The 17,630-nt window shown below is 39.8% G+C and overlaps 2 protein-coding genes and 1 long non-coding RNA gene across 3 annotated transcripts in view; 2 read left to right on the top strand and 1 right to left on the bottom strand.

Annotated features, from left to right (window-relative positions):
- The window catches only part of LOC107833236 (uncharacterized), a 4,922-nt gene extending 2,264 nt beyond the window's left edge, over positions 1 to 2,658 (bottom strand). Inside the window, exon 1 of the long non-coding RNA XR_001658953.1 lies at positions 2,423 to 2,658. This is a non-coding gene — a long non-coding RNA (uncharacterized LOC107833236). The remainder of the gene's footprint in view (positions 1 to 2,422) is intronic.
- Positions 1,004 to 6,524, top strand: tmem222b (transmembrane protein 222b). The gene is made up of 6 exons (XM_007574312.2): positions 1,004 to 1,183; positions 2,624 to 2,708; positions 3,185 to 3,216; positions 3,292 to 3,388; positions 3,478 to 3,608; positions 6,098 to 6,524. The coding sequence occupies exons 1-6, from the start codon at positions 1,065 to 1,067 to the stop codon at positions 6,183 to 6,185; spliced, it is 552 nt and encodes a 183-aa protein (XP_007574374.1). The 5' UTR covers positions 1,004 to 1,064; the 3' UTR covers positions 6,186 to 6,524.
- A 5,401-nt stretch (positions 6,525 to 11,925) lies between these two features.
- Positions 11,926 to 14,960, top strand: LOC103153395 (trophoblast glycoprotein-like). The gene is made up of 2 exons (XM_007574308.2): positions 11,926 to 12,535; positions 13,019 to 14,960. Exons 1-2 carry the CDS (start codon positions 12,282 to 12,284, stop codon positions 13,866 to 13,868), a joined length of 1,104 nt encoding a protein of 367 aa, XP_007574370.1. The 5' UTR covers positions 11,926 to 12,281; the 3' UTR covers positions 13,869 to 14,960.
- Positions 14,961 to 17,630: the final 2,670 nt, after the last annotated feature.

Below are 17,630 nucleotides of genomic sequence, written 5' to 3'. Positions count from 1 at the left end.
TATGGATGGATGGATGGATGGATGTTTAGCTATTTAAAACAACAAATATAAACTTTAATTGGATTTATTGCTTGTCTCTTCCTTTTATTTTAAATTACCAGTGAAGCTTAATATTTGTACTAAGGCTTTTTATTAAAAAAGATCCATTCCAGGCAGACACCGAAGGTTTATGTTCAAGTGAGGTTTCTTGCCCTTTTTTTTTTTTTTACATAAGCTTCATTGTTTAATTGTCATTTTCTATTGGCTGAGTTTGCTGTGCAAATACAGTCAACAGTAAGTGGATGCTTTGATATATATTTATTACCAGTTGTAGGTACTGGTTTCATAAGTTTAATGTTGAAAAAGCGATATATTTGGAGAAGTGCTTTTTCTGCCTTAATTTGTTGCACATACATTTATATTGTTTGTCTATCTGATTACATCATTTTAAAATATTAAATAAGTTACTCTGTACGTAAGTAGAATTTTTAATAAATATTTTCATTCTTTTACTTAAAGTTTTTTTTTTTTTTGGATGACTACTTTTTACTTTAATTTGAGTAAGAAACATGTTCAAGTAATGCTTCTCCTGTTAGAGTAAAATAACTCTACCCGCCTTTTGTTCTGTGCATTTAAACGACTTATTTCCTTTGGAATAAACTTGCTAAATTTAATTTTAATTATTTTAATTAATATTTTTTTAACTGTCTTGCAAAAGAATTAACACGGTGTGTTGGACCCCGGTATCGTCGTGCTTCAAGCCTCGCTTAGTGAATGAAAGTACTCATTAGCTCACCTGACTGCACCTTTCAGAATAAAACATTTTTGCATATATTGTCATAGAAATACTAAACTATTTTCATATAGACAAGTAAAAACAAGCTAAGTGTTATTTAAACTATTTAAGTTGCTACAACTAAAACATAAATAAGCTTTAAATAACCTTTCATATTAACTATATGAACTACAGAAAACTTTTATTGTGAAATCAGGAATTCCGTGTATTCCGGTTTCTGACCTGGATTTGGGCGGTAACTTGACGCAGTTGCTATGAGACAAATGAAGTTCGTACTCCACAGCTGGCTATGGCGGATGTTGTTGAAAATGACAACATGAAGAATTATCATATAGCGTCAGAGAAAATCGCCCCGGAGATCAGCCGCTTTCCCTACTGCATAGTGTGGACACCCATCCCCGTGCTATCGTGAGTTCCGGTCGTCAGCGTCTGTGTCTGTTTTAACTGAAGGAAACCTCTGCACCTTGTAGGAAAGTGACAGCTTTATTAGCTTAGCCTGCTAACAAATCGGACAACAGCACCATCCTGTTGCTGTTTGTTGCGCTTTATTAATAAAGAAAGTCTCATTACTGCCGCTTTGACCGTTCTTATTGCCATGTGTGAGATAATGGGTCCAGTACATTAATAATTAAACAGTAAATTAGAAGTATGATAAACAGGAAGTGAGCAACATGGAAATCATGGAAATCCGAAAGGCTTTAAGCGTATTTCATGCTACTTTCTGTTCTGGGTTGAAAAGAAAAAAATAATCTCGGACAAAAATTACTAAAGTTGGGGTCGGGACCCCACCAGGGGCCACAAATATGTAAGTGTGAGGTGTTGACAGAATAAACTGAATACCAAAAATGGCAACGATAAAGCATATGAACGTTATAAAACAATAGGGTTTAAAGAAGAAGAACCAGGACTTGAATAGATAAAAGCAAAAGATCGGCTCTTGTTAGTTTTTGCTGGTTTAATGTTTAAAGCTAGGAAATAATAGACATATTTCCAGTAAAGTTTATGTTTTACAAATTGGATTGTTACCTCTGGAAATTTGAGTCTGGAATATGAATAGGAATGAAAAATGTATGGGAACCATGTAGGCTGTTTATTTACACTTCTAATGGCTTTTTTCTTACTAAGGAGTGTTTTTACAGTTTCATCTAGAAATGTCTAAAAACGTATTTTAATTGAAAGTGTTCAGGTTTTCATTATTATTGAATAAAGTATGGAAAAGTTTTCTATATATACTTTATTTCCTCTTATTGTTAATTGCATTTCCGATATTAAGTCACTCAGACTATAATGTTTAAGCCAATTTTCTATAAAGGTTGGACAAAACTGCTATGAAGTCAGCCACCATATCCATACTTTTTACACTTCAGGCATAGCTCTGATGGGCATTTTAAGTTACTGTTGTCTAATAAAGCTACAATGGAGTATAAGGGTTGTTGTAAATCAAGGGATAAAGAAAACTGCTACGTAGGAGTAAATCTTTGCCAAAAAAAAAAAAAGAAATGTAGAAATATCTACATTAATTTTACATATTTACAAGAAAAAAACTTGGATATTTTCTGTCGAATGGTCATAAATTTGCAACAAAAAAAAACCCTGATAATTTTCTATGACTAAAGAAAATTAGTCATAAAGGTTATTTAGAATTACCTCTGGATGTTTTCCAAAGTGTAAGTGGTACATGCGGGTTCTTTTCCTGTGACAGAACAACATCCAGCTTCTTCCTCAGTGTCTCAGGTGTGGACTTCAGATCTGCTGTGTAAAATATCCTTCCACAAATATCGATCTGCAAATAAATATACCTGTGGGTTTCTCTTTTTTTTTTCTTTCCCCCTCTCATTTCTCGTCCAGATGGCTGTTTCCTTTCATTGGTCACATGGGAATCTGCACTTCCTCTGGAGTTATCCGGGACTTTGCTGGACCGTACTTTGTCTCGGTGAGTAATGAGTCAGGTGCTCTGAAACAAAGAAACGGATGTATTTGTTGTCGGCAAAGATGCACCAATCTGATATTAACTGTATCGACCCCGACATTGAAAAAAATTTCAGATCAAGTGTCGATAACAATGTGTCCGATCCATAAGGGCAGATCTACTCAGTCTAATTTTTATTTTTTATTTTACATTATATTTAGAATCCTAATTGCACTATTTGAAAGAAGGTTTGTTGTGTTTTTTTTTTTTTTCACGTTTGACCAAGTTAGTCAATCTTTTGACAGTTTCAGTTTCTTTTTGTTTCACTTAGACTGTTATACTCCTAATTGCACTGACTGAACAAATAGGTGTACTATGTGTATTTAAGTGTGCTGTACTGTAGTATAATCCAAAATTTCTTCCATTTGCTAAATGCCTGAACATGTTTTTTGTAAAATCAGAAAAAAGGGTTAAGGATGAATAATGTTTCCGTTTTGCAGGAAGACAACATGGCTTTTGGGAGACCTACAAAGTAAGCATGTCCTTCAGCAATGTCTAACGCTTAATGGGAACGATGAAATCCAAACTCGCCTCTTTGGATCTGCAGGTACTGGATGCTCGACGCGAGTAAAGTCTACGCCAGTGGCTCCAACGCTTGGGACACGGCCGTGCACGACGCCTCAGAGGAGTACAAGCACAGGATGGTAACTAAAGGCTGCTTTTATGGTTCTAATCTAATTTACGGATCGCTGGGAGAAATCTAAAATGGTGAAATGTTTTTGTTTTTGTAAAGCACAACCTGTGCTGTGACAACTGTCACTCCCATGTGGCCATGGCTCTGAATCTGATGCGATACGAGAACAGCACCTCATGGAACATGGTGAACCTCTGCCTTCTCTCATTCATCCACGGAAAATATGTCGGGTAAGACAGAGGTCTTCCATCATCATCATCATCAATGCAGTATTTAAATTATAACAAACTTCTTCGATGCATTTTTGGTCAGATATTATGTTTTCTGGATAAACATTTCCTGCAGTCAGTGGTCAAACTTGATGTGTTCGAGATGCTAAACTTCAGAAAGACTGCTGAAGGAACGAATAAACGCATCAGAAAAACGTGTATTAATCACAATCAATATTGTCATTGCGATGTACAGCAATTGAATCATAGCCTGAAATGTAACTAAATTAATTAAGAATTTCCGTCCTAACAGAAATTGATAGTTGACGGAACGAAAGGAATATGAGGACATCATCTGTATATAAGGCGATTGTTAAACGCTTTACATCCCTGTGCTGCCAAACGGGCTCCAGCACTAAGGCAAAGAGGGGTGGGCTGAGGGGACATCCTGGGGGGACACCTCTTGCAATTGGGAAGGGATCCGATTGGCGTCCATTTATTGGTGAATTATTCAATGTTTGAATCATTCTAAGGAAAACTGCCCCCAAATTAAATTTTCCCAGAACTGTGAACATGTCTCTGTTAGACAGTAGCATCTATAAATAAAGCCTGTCTGGTCAGGATTTAACAGTGTGGGTTGTAGTTTTAGCATCTGGCTAACAGTTTTGACAGAAACTTACTGTCAGCAGAGATCAAACTCATCGGTCGACAACTGAATCTTAATCACGTTTTTGGATGTTGTGCAGCCCCATTTACATGCATTAAACTGTAAACCAACACAAAGAAGTCTGTGGTAGTAGAGAAGAAAAAAAAATGGTGTGGTTTTCAAAATCTTTTCAAGAGAAAAATTCAAAAATTTACAACATATAATCTGCTTTGTGTCAGCCTATCACAGCGGCGTTCAAAAAGCGCTTCTAAATTAATCTACCTCGTTCGTTTTATCCAAATAGTTTGTCGTTATCCACGTAAAAATAACAAACATGTCGATAAATTCCACTTGTGTGTTTCATTTTAAAGCATTTACATTTTCTGAGTACTTTAAGTTTGGTCATATTTATCTACTGTTTGGTCACATTGGTCTGTTAGAAACCAAACAAGATACAGAAAATTTTGTGGGCACAACTTGACAAAATGTGAAAAACTGAGAAGTAAAACTACTTCTTTCCTGAATCCATCAGGAAATTATGTCAGTTTTAATCTTATTAGGGAAAGTGACAGTATCTTAAAACACCAGAATCATTTTTTTTCCATCCAAGAAGCCCACAATGTCCAGCTGGCTTCTTTACAGCCAGCAGGAGAAAATAAACGCTGTTCCTCAGTGGGATCCCGAGAGCCCAGGCATGATTTCACTGGGTCTGAACCTGCTGGGTCCCACGATGCAAGGAAGGCGCCCTGATTCTAAGGATGCATAATGAGTTATATAGGGCAAACCTCAGGAAGAAACTGCTACACCTCTAGTAGAGTTCTGTTTTTTTTTTTTTTTTTTTTTTTAAAACTACATTTCATAGCAACTTTTCCATACAGCAGCAACCTGAACAACTGAGCAGCAAAACTGTTTTTACTGCATATAATATAGATGGAAGATCTAAAAGGATAAAGCATGAAGGATAGAAAAGTGCCTTATTTAAGGAACGACCAATCAGAATGCATGACAATATAATCTAAAAACGATTTTCTGTTAATTCAACCTCGTTTCATGTTTTGAGTCAAAAGGTTATGTTTTGTTTTTGATTTTTAGGTAAAATGCCTAACTTTACTTCCAAAATTCCAGATTGTAATAGACTGTAGAGGACCTCTGGAAACTTTTTCATTAATATCGTTAAAATTATAGCAGCACAAACTCAATTTTTTTTTTTTTTTACTGCACAAACTTACCACAAACATTTGACAGCAATTTTGTTAGATTTGGTGATGGTGAGGGGGTGCTGGCTGACCTTTTGACCTTTAAGCTTTCATTCTTCAAAGCAAAAGCGGCACAAACTAAATTTTTTTGCTGCACAAGTGTAGTCGAGTTGATCGACACCAATTTCTCTCTGATTGGAAGAAGGTGGAGGGGCTGGTTGACCTTTCATGACCTCTGGAAACATCTATTAGTATTTTTAAAGTGACAGCAGCACAAACGAAAAATTTAGCTGCACAAATGTTTGACACCAATTTTGTCAGATGTGGTTAATATGTGGGTGGGAGCTGGTTGACCTTTAAACTTTGATTAATGTCTTCAAAGTAAAGCAGTATAAATCAAAATTTTTGCTGCACAAATGAAGCACAAACATTTGACATCAGTTTCTTTAGATTTGAAGAAGGCAGGGGGGACAACTTCACTCAGGTTACAGCGGTTGGTTTCATGATATCGACTCGTTACCATGTTAACATGAGAATTGAAATGAAAGCGCAGCGTGTGTCCATCAATGCTGGAAGCTTATCATCCCTCTGCGATGTTTACTCTGTGTGATCTTTCTGCAGCAGCATAAACTCGGCTGTCCTCAGCTTGTTCTCTGTGCTCTGTCCAGCTGCGCGGGCGTTCTGAAGACCTGGCTGCCGTTCTTGTTGCTCGTGGGCATCGTCCTCACAGTTGCTCTCGTCGTCAACATCCGATGACCGGGGCAGGGGGCCGGGCAGGGGGCCTGGCGAGGCGGCGGACACGGCGTGCGACATCCACACGATCCGCCCCGCCCTCCATACTGCGGCGCCACGACCAAACACGAACCACCTTTTGAAGAACGGCGTCGCCGCGTCGAGCTACAGTAACCGAGGACCTAAAGCCTGCCTACCTCTGGGAGAGGACTTCCACACAGGAAACGTGTTTATTTTATTTTTCTCACTGCAGTGCCGAAGCTGTAATACCTCAACGATTGATATCCATTCACACATATGCATTTTTATGAATTCCAGCTATTGTACATTCGACAATAACAGCTTCACACTTATTGTAAAGAAGTTCTGGTGTAGTAGAGTTCATGCCTTGCTTTCAGACTGATGGGGTTGTTTACCTGATATCTTCAGTGCTTCCAGAAAGCCATTTTTATACGTGGAGCACAAACGTCATTAGCTGCCTTATCGCGACTTTCTAGCATTTCATACTTGATCTAATGTAGCTCTTCCACAGCAACATGAGCGTATTTTCCTATCTGTATACGACACACTGAGCAAGTCGGCATCTTCTGAGAGATATTTTCTTAAAGATTCCTTGAACACGTCTAACCTCACAGTGCTGTTAGCAGCAGCTCATCACTGCGACGATTGTAGCAACCTTGGTGAATGTGGCTGTGATGGATGTCTCTGGGCTGACCCTCCACAAACCCACTCAGATGTTTTCTTTCTGCTCATTACTGATTTTTCACACAGAAATCAGAGTCAGTGCCTGATTCATGACCGATATCGCAGATCTCTTCCACATTGTGGCATTTTCAGCATTCTGCCTTTTTTTTTTCCCCCCCCTATTAAATGTTCGGTCTTCATGACAGTTGGCACTACAAATCCGTTGCCATGGCTGTTGGGGTAGAGGGGGCAGACTCAAATCATGTCATTGTTTGCAAACGGAGACAAAGGAGCGTGGAGCTCTCTCTCCCTCTCTCCCAGCAGCAGCAGCAGCAGGTAGCCAGGATTCTCAGGTTTTTCACACTCGCCAACCATCGCTCAGTGTTTCAGCGAGCGCCGCCACTTCCTGCTGCTTTACCGGCTCAGCAGTTCAGAGCTGAAAGTCTTTGGGAAATATCAGGACCACCTTTTTAAAGTTTAAATTCAACCCGACCAACATCCTGTAAGGTCAAGACAGACGATGAGACAGTACTTGTTTCTAAACATCATCTGGCTCACAGGGCCTTGATTCATATGACGGAGTATTAGGGCCAGAATACGCAATATGTTTTTTCTTAACATTTTGACAATGAAGTCATATTAGTAGAATAAAGATGCAATATTATCAGAGGGAAGTCTTAAAATGACAATTGTTTCAAAGTCCTCCTCCTGATGATATTTTAATGCTGATGTGTTCAGACTTTAAGTATGTCTTCTTTGTAAATCCAAATCCAAAGTATGACTTCACAAGATGCCCAGCGTTGCTCATTTTATTAATTTTTAAATTATTTTTTCCTGTAGGAGTTATCATGACATTACTACTTCATTCTAATATTATAATTTTATTCAGATTGAGTTTATTCTCACATCGTTTTGATTTTGTCATATGAGATTTGTCTAATACTACGATTTCTTTTCTTTGTATTATTGCAACTTCTGCCTTTTTGTCATTTTTTTATTCCCATATCCTGCGACAGACTGGCGACCTGTCCAGGATGACCCCACCTCTCGCCCAAAATGTTAGCTGGAGATAGGCACCAGCACCTCCTGACCTCACTAAGGGACAAGGGTGTTAGAAAATGGATGGATGGATATTCCCATATCACTCTGGTTTGATTTTCATGACTTTTTTTCTCGTATCGTTACGACTTTTGTCTCGTATAAATTTAGACGTTATTCTCACTTTATTCTGGTAATATGCAAATAAATTTTTGTGCTACTCCGCCTTTTTTTCATATTGCGACCATATTCTCGTAATATTCTGAATTTGTGTTATTGCAACTTTGTTTTTACATTACTCTGACTTGCTGCCGTATGTCTTTATTCTTGCAATATTGTGACTTTGTTCTCATAATATTATGTGACTTTTTCTCATAATTAACTTTTTTTCTGTGTCTGGCCCTAACACTCCGTCCTACATTCAAGTGTACAATTTGCCTCTCTTGCCTGTAAATATTTGACTCCCCATTTTAATGGGCATTTTGTAAAAACATGACCTTGACTTTTTAAATCTTAGTCATTTACACTAAAATTGTACTTTGTATTCCATGTTTGTGTTTATCATCTGCTGACGGTTGCAGCAGAGCCGTGCCTAAAACAGACTGTGTGCTACTTTTTACATATTTTATTGGGAAGAGCATGCACTTGCATGGCTGCATGTGTGTGTCGCATGCATGCAGGAAAAAGGTTTGAAATTGAAAGTTGTCTTTCATAATCGTCCCTGCCTCTTCAACCTTGTGAAAAGTATTCACACCTCTTGAACCTTCCCACAATCCAAGCAGGAGCTGCAGTTGGCTTGTATGCAATAGACAACACTAGAGAGGAGGAACACGGTGATGGCAGCATAGTGCTGCGGTGAGTCTCACCATTTGGTCTATTCAAGGAGTCGGCCACCTTTACAAACCAAAGAACCATTTTTGCCCCCAGTCCAACTGAATGAAACTCGTTTATACTATAGCCACAAATGTTGTGGAATTAATTATTTACACAAAAAAGTTTACCACTCAATGATGAGGAAAAATTAAATATTACTGTTACTTCACTCATTCTGTCTGCAAAAAAAGCCCCTAAAGTTCTCTATTTGCATTTGTTTTATGTGTTTTTATAATTTAATATATAAATTATTTTTTTTTAAGTGGTGTTTTTTTTGTTTGTGTTTTTTTCCACTTTTTCAGCCAAATTGTTGAGAGAAATTGTGGAAGGTTCAAAAAGCCACAGGTTGCAGACCCTCTGCTCTATGGAATAACATCCTGTTAAACTCAGTCTTTTCTGATTTTTAATGTGGAAAAAAATGTGGAAAATGTTCAAGGTGTGTAAATACTTTTGTAGTGCTTTTAATTTAGTGCTGTATATTTCTCTGTTTCTTGCGGGTATGTAATAGCTAATTATCTTTAATCAGAGTTGATGACAAATTTGAGTTAATCATCTGCACTTAAGTGGAGACAGCAGTAATGTTTCATCATCTGCAGCTGCAGACCGTCTCTATTAGTGCTGCTTAGATCAAAGCAGAAAAACGCAGAAAAACACAGAAAAAGACGCACTGTTGTAGAGTCCAAGTAATCAATTTCAGGATAAAAAAGAAAAACGCGTTTGCCTCTCTTGCATTTATTATGTTGCTTTAGGGCTGGGCAGTAAGTTGATTTTATCAATTTGATTGAATTTTCTGGTTTTGAAGATGTAATTTTTGGAAAATCATTTTTTCACCCTGGGCTTCCATAGTTCAGAGTGATGATTTTGACAAACATGTTTTATAACTTCTGTTTGTTTCGACATTGAATTAAATAACAAAAGCCAGTTGTTTTTTATTTTATTTTTTTTTTTTAGATATTTTCAAGATATCTTCTGTCATTTCTTTCTTTTTATACGTATGTGATAAAAAAAAAAACAACAAAGGAGAAAAAATAAAAATTGGAAATCGAGTTGAGTTTTGGATAAAAAAATAAAATCATGTTTTATTTTTTAATCATATCACCCAGCCCTACGTTGATTAACAAGATCATTTGCAAAGCAGTTAAGAATCTTTTATTTCCCAATATTTTCCGGACACTCCTAAGTTCTGAGACATCTTGCTTTCAGGGTCGGGTCGATTTGGGAAACATTGAAAGAAATGTCACCTTTTTAAAATATCTAGCACTTTTCATTTATGCTTAAGTCAAAATGTGGTTTCTTGTTTCCATTAGCTGGATTAGAAAAGATGCTCATTCGTTGCTATTAGAGGAAATAAATATCCAGCTCTTTTGAGATCGCCTTATAATAACTGCCTGTCATATAGGAGCTTACTTGTGCATAAAACAGAGGAGAGGTGGCTTCTTTGTAGGAAGTCCTGCACAGGAATGCAGTACTGTGTGGAGATCATTGAAGCGGTCTTAGGTGTTGCCTGCTGTGGTGCCTTTCCGTATCCAGGAGCCAGGTCCAGGAATGTGGGGACCTGCTGTCCCGCCGTTCCAGTCTGCGGACAAAAGACAGTCGGGATGGCGTTACTAGTGCCGCCATTCACTTGTTACACACTTAACACGAGTCTATTGACTCAAACTCTTGTGTTGTTCCGATTCTCCAGATATCTTTCTTGCTGCTGAGAATTCTCCAAAATTCAGAAAGTGACTGTGTGAACAGCTGTAACACCAATAAAGATGTCTATTATTCTAGCAATGTGTGGGCCTTTTCTTTTTTTTCCTCCCCTCCTTTTGGGTTTCCATCATTGAATTATGAGTGCTGTGTTTCATCAGGGCTGTCAGCTTGAAGGTTGACAACTTTTCTTCCTCCTCTTCGAGTTTCTATTTATACGCTCAGGAGTGATTCCCATCAAAAATGGTTAGAAGCTGTCAGAATACACATCGACCATGAGGACGTATTCGTCCCTTTGTAAGTGGCCAACAGTCCCGTTCAGAGGAGATTATCCTGCATATTGGGCCAGACTTTGGAAAGTTTTATTTAAAAAAGTTACATTTCTTAGATATTTGTTAAAGTTCTGTTGTGACAGTATAAGACAGATAATCTGTGGGATGAAAGAACTCCTGATTCTCCTAGTACCAACTACAGAAATACACCACTCAGTCAGAAACGGCCAATCAGAGCCGGGAGGAGGTCCTTAGCGCTGTCAGTCACTCTCATGCTCAACCCATCCCACTTGCTCTTTCCTGAACTACAGCTGATTCACCACAGCATAGCCTGCCATGAATGCTAATGCTAGTTAGCATAGCCAACAATGACTGCGAGTAAATGGTTTTTCTTTAATGGTAAATTGTTTTTACACCACTAGTACACCAAGCAGCAAACGCAGGAGGATGATTGATAGCATTAAGACCCTCCTCCTGCTCTGATTGGTTCTTTTTGACCAGAAGCTGTGAATTAGTAATGGTAGAAATAGTAGCTTGATTTTTTAAAATCAGTTTATCTCATACCATATTGTCACAACATGGTGACAGTTTTAAATAGGGGAAAAACATTTTTGTAAAAATTACACACTGCAGCTTTAAAAGGGAAATATCCCAGGGCCACAATTTTAAGGGGGCACCAAAGATGTTTTTTCTTCTTTTTTAAAATGAATACATGTTTTGCATCACTTTTGATATAAATCTCAAAGGTCCATATCAGATGAACTGTATTAATATTTATGGGACTACTTAAGTATGAAGTTATAGTAATTATTTGAAGGACAACATGGAGCCACTTCTTAGCAGATGTAATAAATATACCATACATTAATTCATACCCACTTATCTGCAGAACTATTGTTCTATTGGAATTTGTATTAGAAGGAGAATCTTTCTGTCGTGGAAAAGACACCAAATCTCTTGGTGGATGTGGGGCCCTGAGCCCAGGGCCCCACATCCTTGGAAATCCGGCCCTGACTATAATGCAAATTTTATGATAAATGTATGTCCACATTTAAAAATCCAGATTTAGGCTCGGGTAGTCATACTGTTGGCCTAATGTAACGGTGCCGGACCACGCGTTAGGTTCTGGGGGAAATTTAAATGAGACAACCGGAACCCTGGCATCTCCAGCCCCTCTCCTTCCTTGTGGATCCGGTCAGGCGGGAGAGAGAGAAGCCCCTCCCCGCAGATCATCATCGCACCAGTCGATGGTCCTTTTAACTGTATTGTTGGGGGAAGAAGCGACGCCCCGCTCTGAGGATCAAACAGCCCCCCCTCCCCTGTGATCGGCACGACCCCCAGTTCTGTTTTCATGGAAATCAGACCCAGCCTCCGGACCGCACTTTCTGCAGACATGCGAAGTTGAAGGCGCATTCCCAGCCGGGACAACTGAACTCGCGATGTTGGCGTGTCGGAGAAGCTGATTCTTTCATCCTGTTCCCCTCCTCCTTTGCCCCCAGTAATCTATTTTCCTCCTGATTTCGTCTTGTTCGCTCCCGTTACTTTTTGACTTCACTCCAACATGCTGCACCTGACGAGCCGCTTTGTTTTCTGCGCGCTCCTCGCCTCCGTTTACGCGTCGTGCCCTCCGCGCTGCGAGTGCTCGGAAGCGGCGCAAACCGTCAAGTGCGTCTCCAAAGACCTGAGGAGTATCCCGACCGGGATCCCGGGATACACCAGGAATCTGTTTATAACTGGGAATCAGATCAGCCGAATCGGTCCGGAGTCTTTCAGAGGTCTGGATAATGTGACCAACCTCTCCCTGAGCAACAACAGGTAAGATACTGCTATAAAAACCACCGATCCAATGCAAATGGCTGAACGTTCTTACATACATAACTTTTAAGTTGGCATTATGAGTTGAATTAGTCTGTGTTGTCATACATTTGAGATTAGAAAAGGCTGTGGGCCATTTAGTCTAATCTGTCTATATGACTGGATTGTATCACATAAATCTGGATTGTGTATTTCTGCATAACTGAACATGTAATTGGCTTTTAAAGTGCCTCAAGATAACATTTGCTGTCAATTAGAACAATATGCAAACATTTTATTGAACTGAGCAAGTAATCCAAGGTAGTGGATTATCATTTTTCTCTGTGGCATTAGAACACTCGACTCTTCATAAGATGAAGAGTCAAGAGTGTTGAATCCATGACTCAGGGTACTTCTTTGTGTAAAGACATACTTTCATCCAGACTTCCTCTGGAACTGTGCTTTGAAGTTTGACCTGTACGTCATGCTTTTCTTCCGACCCAGAATTTTAGAGATGGAATTCCACACCTTCTCCGGACTTCTCCGCCTTCGCTCTCTGGATCTGAGCAACAACCAGCTGACCATCATTCACCCCGAAGCCTTCAGCAACATCAGCCAGTCGCTGCGAGAGCTCAACCTCAGCCGAGCCCTCTACAACTACTCGTCGGTGATGGACCTGGCTGCCTCCCTCCAGAGGATCTCCATGGCGAACCTACAGGTCCTGGACTTGTCTGACAACAGCCTCATCTACCTGCCCTCGCACACCTTCTCCCGCATGTACAGCCTGCGCCGGCTCCAGCTCTCCAACAACTCTCTGGTGGCCATCCGCAGCCTCGCCCTCTCAGGTCTGGAGAGCCTGGAGGAGCTTGACCTCACACTCAATGCCCTCAAGACCTTCACCGACGAAGGCTTGCAAGAGTTGGACTCCCTTCCCCGAGCGTCTCTGCTTCTGGGGAAGAACCCGTTCACATGCACCTGTGGCATTGAACCCTTTGCGCAATGGCTCAACAGATCCCAGGATCGCGTCAGGGATGCTGAGGGCCTCCTGTGCGCCTTCCCTCCCAGCATGAGGAACACATCCATTCTCACAGTGGGTATGCTGACTCTGGAATGCCAGCAGAGAGACGTGGGGGCAGATCTCGCTTTGCAGACCTCTTATGTCTTCTTGGGAATCGTTCTGGGCTTCATAGGCCTCATTTTCCTCTTAGTACTTTACCTCAACCGCAAGGGAATCAAGAAGCGTGTATATGACATGCGGGACGCCTGCAGGGAGGTCTGGGAGGGCTACCACTACCGCTTCGAGATAGACTCCGACCCCAGGTTATCACAAGTCTCCACAAGCGCTGACGCATGAGAGGACGATCGCTGCGCTGCATCCGCAAGAAACTCTTTCTCCTAATTCGTTTATCAGTTGCAGAATGTAAAAAAAAAAAAAAAAAAATTATGTACAGACGTGCCTGTAAATATATCTTAAAACAACACTTTGATTGAAGCATGCACTCAGTCAAATGGAGATGTTTGACACTTTCAAGAAGCAAAAGTAAGTGCCTGAAGTGAGCTCAGTATTGTTTTTTTAAATTTGTGAATCAAACAGATCTCATGGAAAAGGAAGGGAAGTGGGAGGCGGGAGTAACAGAACTGCAATAAAATTCAGACACTATGAAAACAAACCTTTGGGAATTTAAAGCACAATCACTCATTCATCTTTGATCCCTTTGAAGCCCTTTGGTCCCTCCGGCCTCTTGCCCCAGGGTGCCAGAGAGGAATTAAGCCACCCAAAGCTTTTTCTCCCCCCACCCCCCAAAGCTCCTCTTAAAATCACCACTTTGCCCGTCTTTGGCTGTTGGATTAGAAGTGGAGAAGACAATTCAGCACAGGCCAGCGGAAATCTCCCTGCCCCTTCCCTCCCTCCCTCTTTCTCTTTTTCGTGAAACTTTGCTTTGTTTCAACTCCTTGAGTTTTATTGTCAAAATGATGAGAACCAGCCCCGAGCTGAAGCCGCTGAAAGTAACCCCCCCCACTCCTCTTTCTTCCCCTCCTCCTTAAAGACAACAGCCCTCGCTCTGGAGGCGCTTTGAAGGAAAAAAAGAAGAAGAAGAAAAAAAGGTCTGGCTCTCCACGTTTTTCTGTTTAAGGGGCTTTTCCTCCCTGCAATGATAAGATACAGATGATTCTGAAACACCAGCCACATTGTTTCATTCACGAGGTCTTTTCAAGCGGCTTGGTGAAGACGGAGGTATATGTGCTTTAAAGGGTTAGTTTAGATTTCCTAAAAAGCGAGGTTCTATGAAGTTGTTGTCAGTGACAGCGTTCTTACCTATCATAGCAAAGATGCCATATTGCAGCCAGTTTGGAGAGAAGAAACAAAATCGCCAGAGCGGCGGAACGCTAACAGCTGGTCAAATGGATCAACAAAGTCAGGGCTTCACAAGCTTCAATGTGGAACCATAGAGTATTACGGGGGGTTTTCTTCTTTTTGAAGCTGTGTTACAAGCAGAGAGCATCTTAACAACAGTAAGCAGCACTCAGAAGGCTTTTCTGTCTGGACAATCAAGAAAAAATGATCATAATATGGTAACGCTAACAGGTAAAAAAAAAAAAAAATCCCATATTGTATTACTTGAATGCTATTTATTCAAGTAATGGATTATATCATTTGTGTATGATATCACATTCAAGTTGGAGCTCTGGAAAACCTGTTTATCACTTCTCTTCAGAAAAAAACATGTAGATAAAATTAAAATATTACTTTAAACCTGCAGTATGCACATTTAAAAATATATATGTTTTTTATATATTTGCTAAAACTGTAACCATGTTGTGTTTGTGTAATAATACGAGAGATAATCTGAGAAAAGATCGATGTGACCTCTATTGCAATATGAAGAAATTTTCTTTTCTCAGTCAAAAACAACCAATCAGAACCAGCCTTAGCGCTGTCAATCAGCCCCACGTACTTGCTGCTCAATGTGCTAATGGCGGAGAAACAACTCACCGCAACATGAAGTGGCCATGCTAACTAGCCTTAGCATTCTCTACAGGTTCTGTTAACAGGAAGAAGCTGCATGGTAGCAGAGAGAAAGGAAGGGAGGGGAATCAGAGAATGAGCAGCGCCACACCAAGGGTGATTGACAGCGCTAAGTCCCGCCTCCTGGCTCTGATTGATTGTTTCTAGTTAGCAGTTGGAGAAGGCGGAGAAGCTTGATTTTTCACAGATTATCTGTCTCATAGCATACTGTCACAACATGGTGACAGTTTTAACAAATATCTCACAAAATGAACAATATCCTACCACATACTGCATCTAAGGAGTCTTTTTACTGCGATAATAATTACTTGTATTTACGTCACTGGCTGCTTCAACTGTGACAACATCTCTGAATCTTTATTATGGGCTAACACAGCTTTGTGTTCTACAGATTCCTGGCTAGCTGTTAGCCCATATTAGTCTCCTGTGACTTTTATTCCCTTTTCTACTTGCTGCAATATGACATTTTTTCTGCTACATGTAACTACAGGAACTACCAGTAAAAAGCACATTTTAAAAATCAGAACCCAAGGAATTTTCTCTGCTACCATTGCCTTTTACCACTGGAGCAATGTTAACTGTGTATATCCTATTTGTACTTGGTGATCAGATTTTTCCAGTTTCCAGTGGGAAATCTATGGAGAACCCAACCTAAAGTCGGAATTCCAACGAAAAAAGTCCAAGTTTAGTACTAAGGATGGTTGCTGAGTAAGAAAAAAACAGTCCTAAATGTGGCAGATATGAACTTTTTATGAAAACCTCTGGTGTTAGGAACTTCATTAAACCAGTGGGGCTCATAGCTTTGTACATTATTTATTTGTAAACATGCTATTTTAAGAGCTTGAATGGACATTATTGTGTTATCTTGTGTTTGTTAAAGTGCCATGACATTGTGTCCTGTATTGCCATGTATGTTAGCACATTAAAAAACATTGTTAGGCAGATTTAAGCATCAGAACATGAAGTGGATTTTGTGAAAATTCAAAGGATGTCATATGTTTGAAGTATGGCTGCACCCCTGGCCATGAATAGTGGATGAGAACTGGGATGAAGGGTGTGGATTTTACAGTGGTCAATTGTGGTCAGATAATTGGTCATGCTTTCAGTTTCACTTTCACTTGCAGTCATCCCAAAAAGAAGGAATCTTTATCAGCACAAAGTTTGTATAATGTAGCATAAAGATTAAAGAATGTATTTGTTTGGTCCTTTCAGACATATGTTAGCATTTGTGTTAATGCTAAATCGGTGTGTATTATTGTAGGATTCATGGTGCAGATTGTAAGATGTCAAAAAATCCGATGCTAGCCAGTTCAGCCGTCAATTAAACTGGAACTGCATTTCCATTACAAATGTGCGCAAAAAAATTGTCGATATTCCGCTGATGTTGAAAAAACACAATTTAGCCATGTTTCATGTTTCCTTCAAATAAGAAACAGTTAAAATCACAGGTGAAAATGTTTGTACTCGCAATAAGACATTAAAAAAATCAGCATGCTCCCCCAACTACTACTGCGCCTGGGGCAACCTCTGCTTGTTGATCACGTGACTATCGTGATGTGAAAAAAGTGTTTCTGTTGCAGTTTTGCGAAATAAAACAATTTCGCTCATCGTAGCAAAGTTTTGCCATGTTTCAATTGAGCAAATTTATTTTAGAAATGTCAAACTGCACAGTTATATAATCAGTGGACATGCTGATTGTGTAAATTACATAGCTGTTGCGTAAGTTTGTTTACCTGAGGCAGTATACCTTCCTTCAGAAATACGAAGAAAGTGTGCAATATTAATATGGGAGGATCACAATTAGCACCACAGCCATTAGCAGTTCCTACTGATTTGGACTTCCAATTGGAGCAGCTGCACTTTGACTTCCGAAACAAATCAGACGCAGCCTAAGCAACCTGTGTGATTATTTTTACCCAACTCCTTTAGCCACACTGAAACCTAAACGTCCCAAATGGGATGCACATGTTCAAACTGAAGCAGAGAATGAATTCCAGACGGTGTCATGTGTGTCATCCTTGTTTTTCCAAATGACAAAAGCAATTCTTTGTGGCCTTTTGATGCTCCCAACTCAGACCAGAAGAAGAA

This window comes from Poecilia formosa, unplaced genomic scaffold (genome assembly GCF_000485575.1).
Source record: "Poecilia formosa unplaced genomic scaffold, Poecilia_formosa-5.1.2 Scaffold349, whole genome shotgun sequence".
In the NCBI taxonomy this organism is placed as follows: Eukaryota; Metazoa; Chordata; class Actinopteri; order Cyprinodontiformes; family Poeciliidae; genus Poecilia; species Poecilia formosa.
This window is presented reverse-complemented; position numbering and strand designations above follow the sequence as displayed.

Coding starts and splice junctions, on each gene's coding strand:
- tmem222b (XM_007574312.2), top strand. CDS start 1,065: ATGGCGGATGTTGTTGAAAATGACAACATGAAGAATTATCATATAGCG. Junction 3,217..3,291: donor GCTTTTGGGAGACCTACAAA/GTAAGCATGTCC, acceptor TTGGATCTGCAG/GTACTGGATGCTCGACGCGA. Junction 3,609..6,097: donor ATCCACGGAAAATATGTCGG/GTAAGACAGAGG, acceptor TGCTCTGTCCAG/CTGCGCGGGCGTTCTGAAGA.
- LOC103153395 (XM_007574308.2), top strand. CDS start 12,282: ATGCTGCACCTGACGAGCCGCTTTGTTTTCTGCGCGCTCCTCGCCTCC. Junction 12,536..13,018: donor CTCTCCCTGAGCAACAACAG/GTAAGATACTGC, acceptor CTTCCGACCCAG/AATTTTAGAGATGGAATTCC.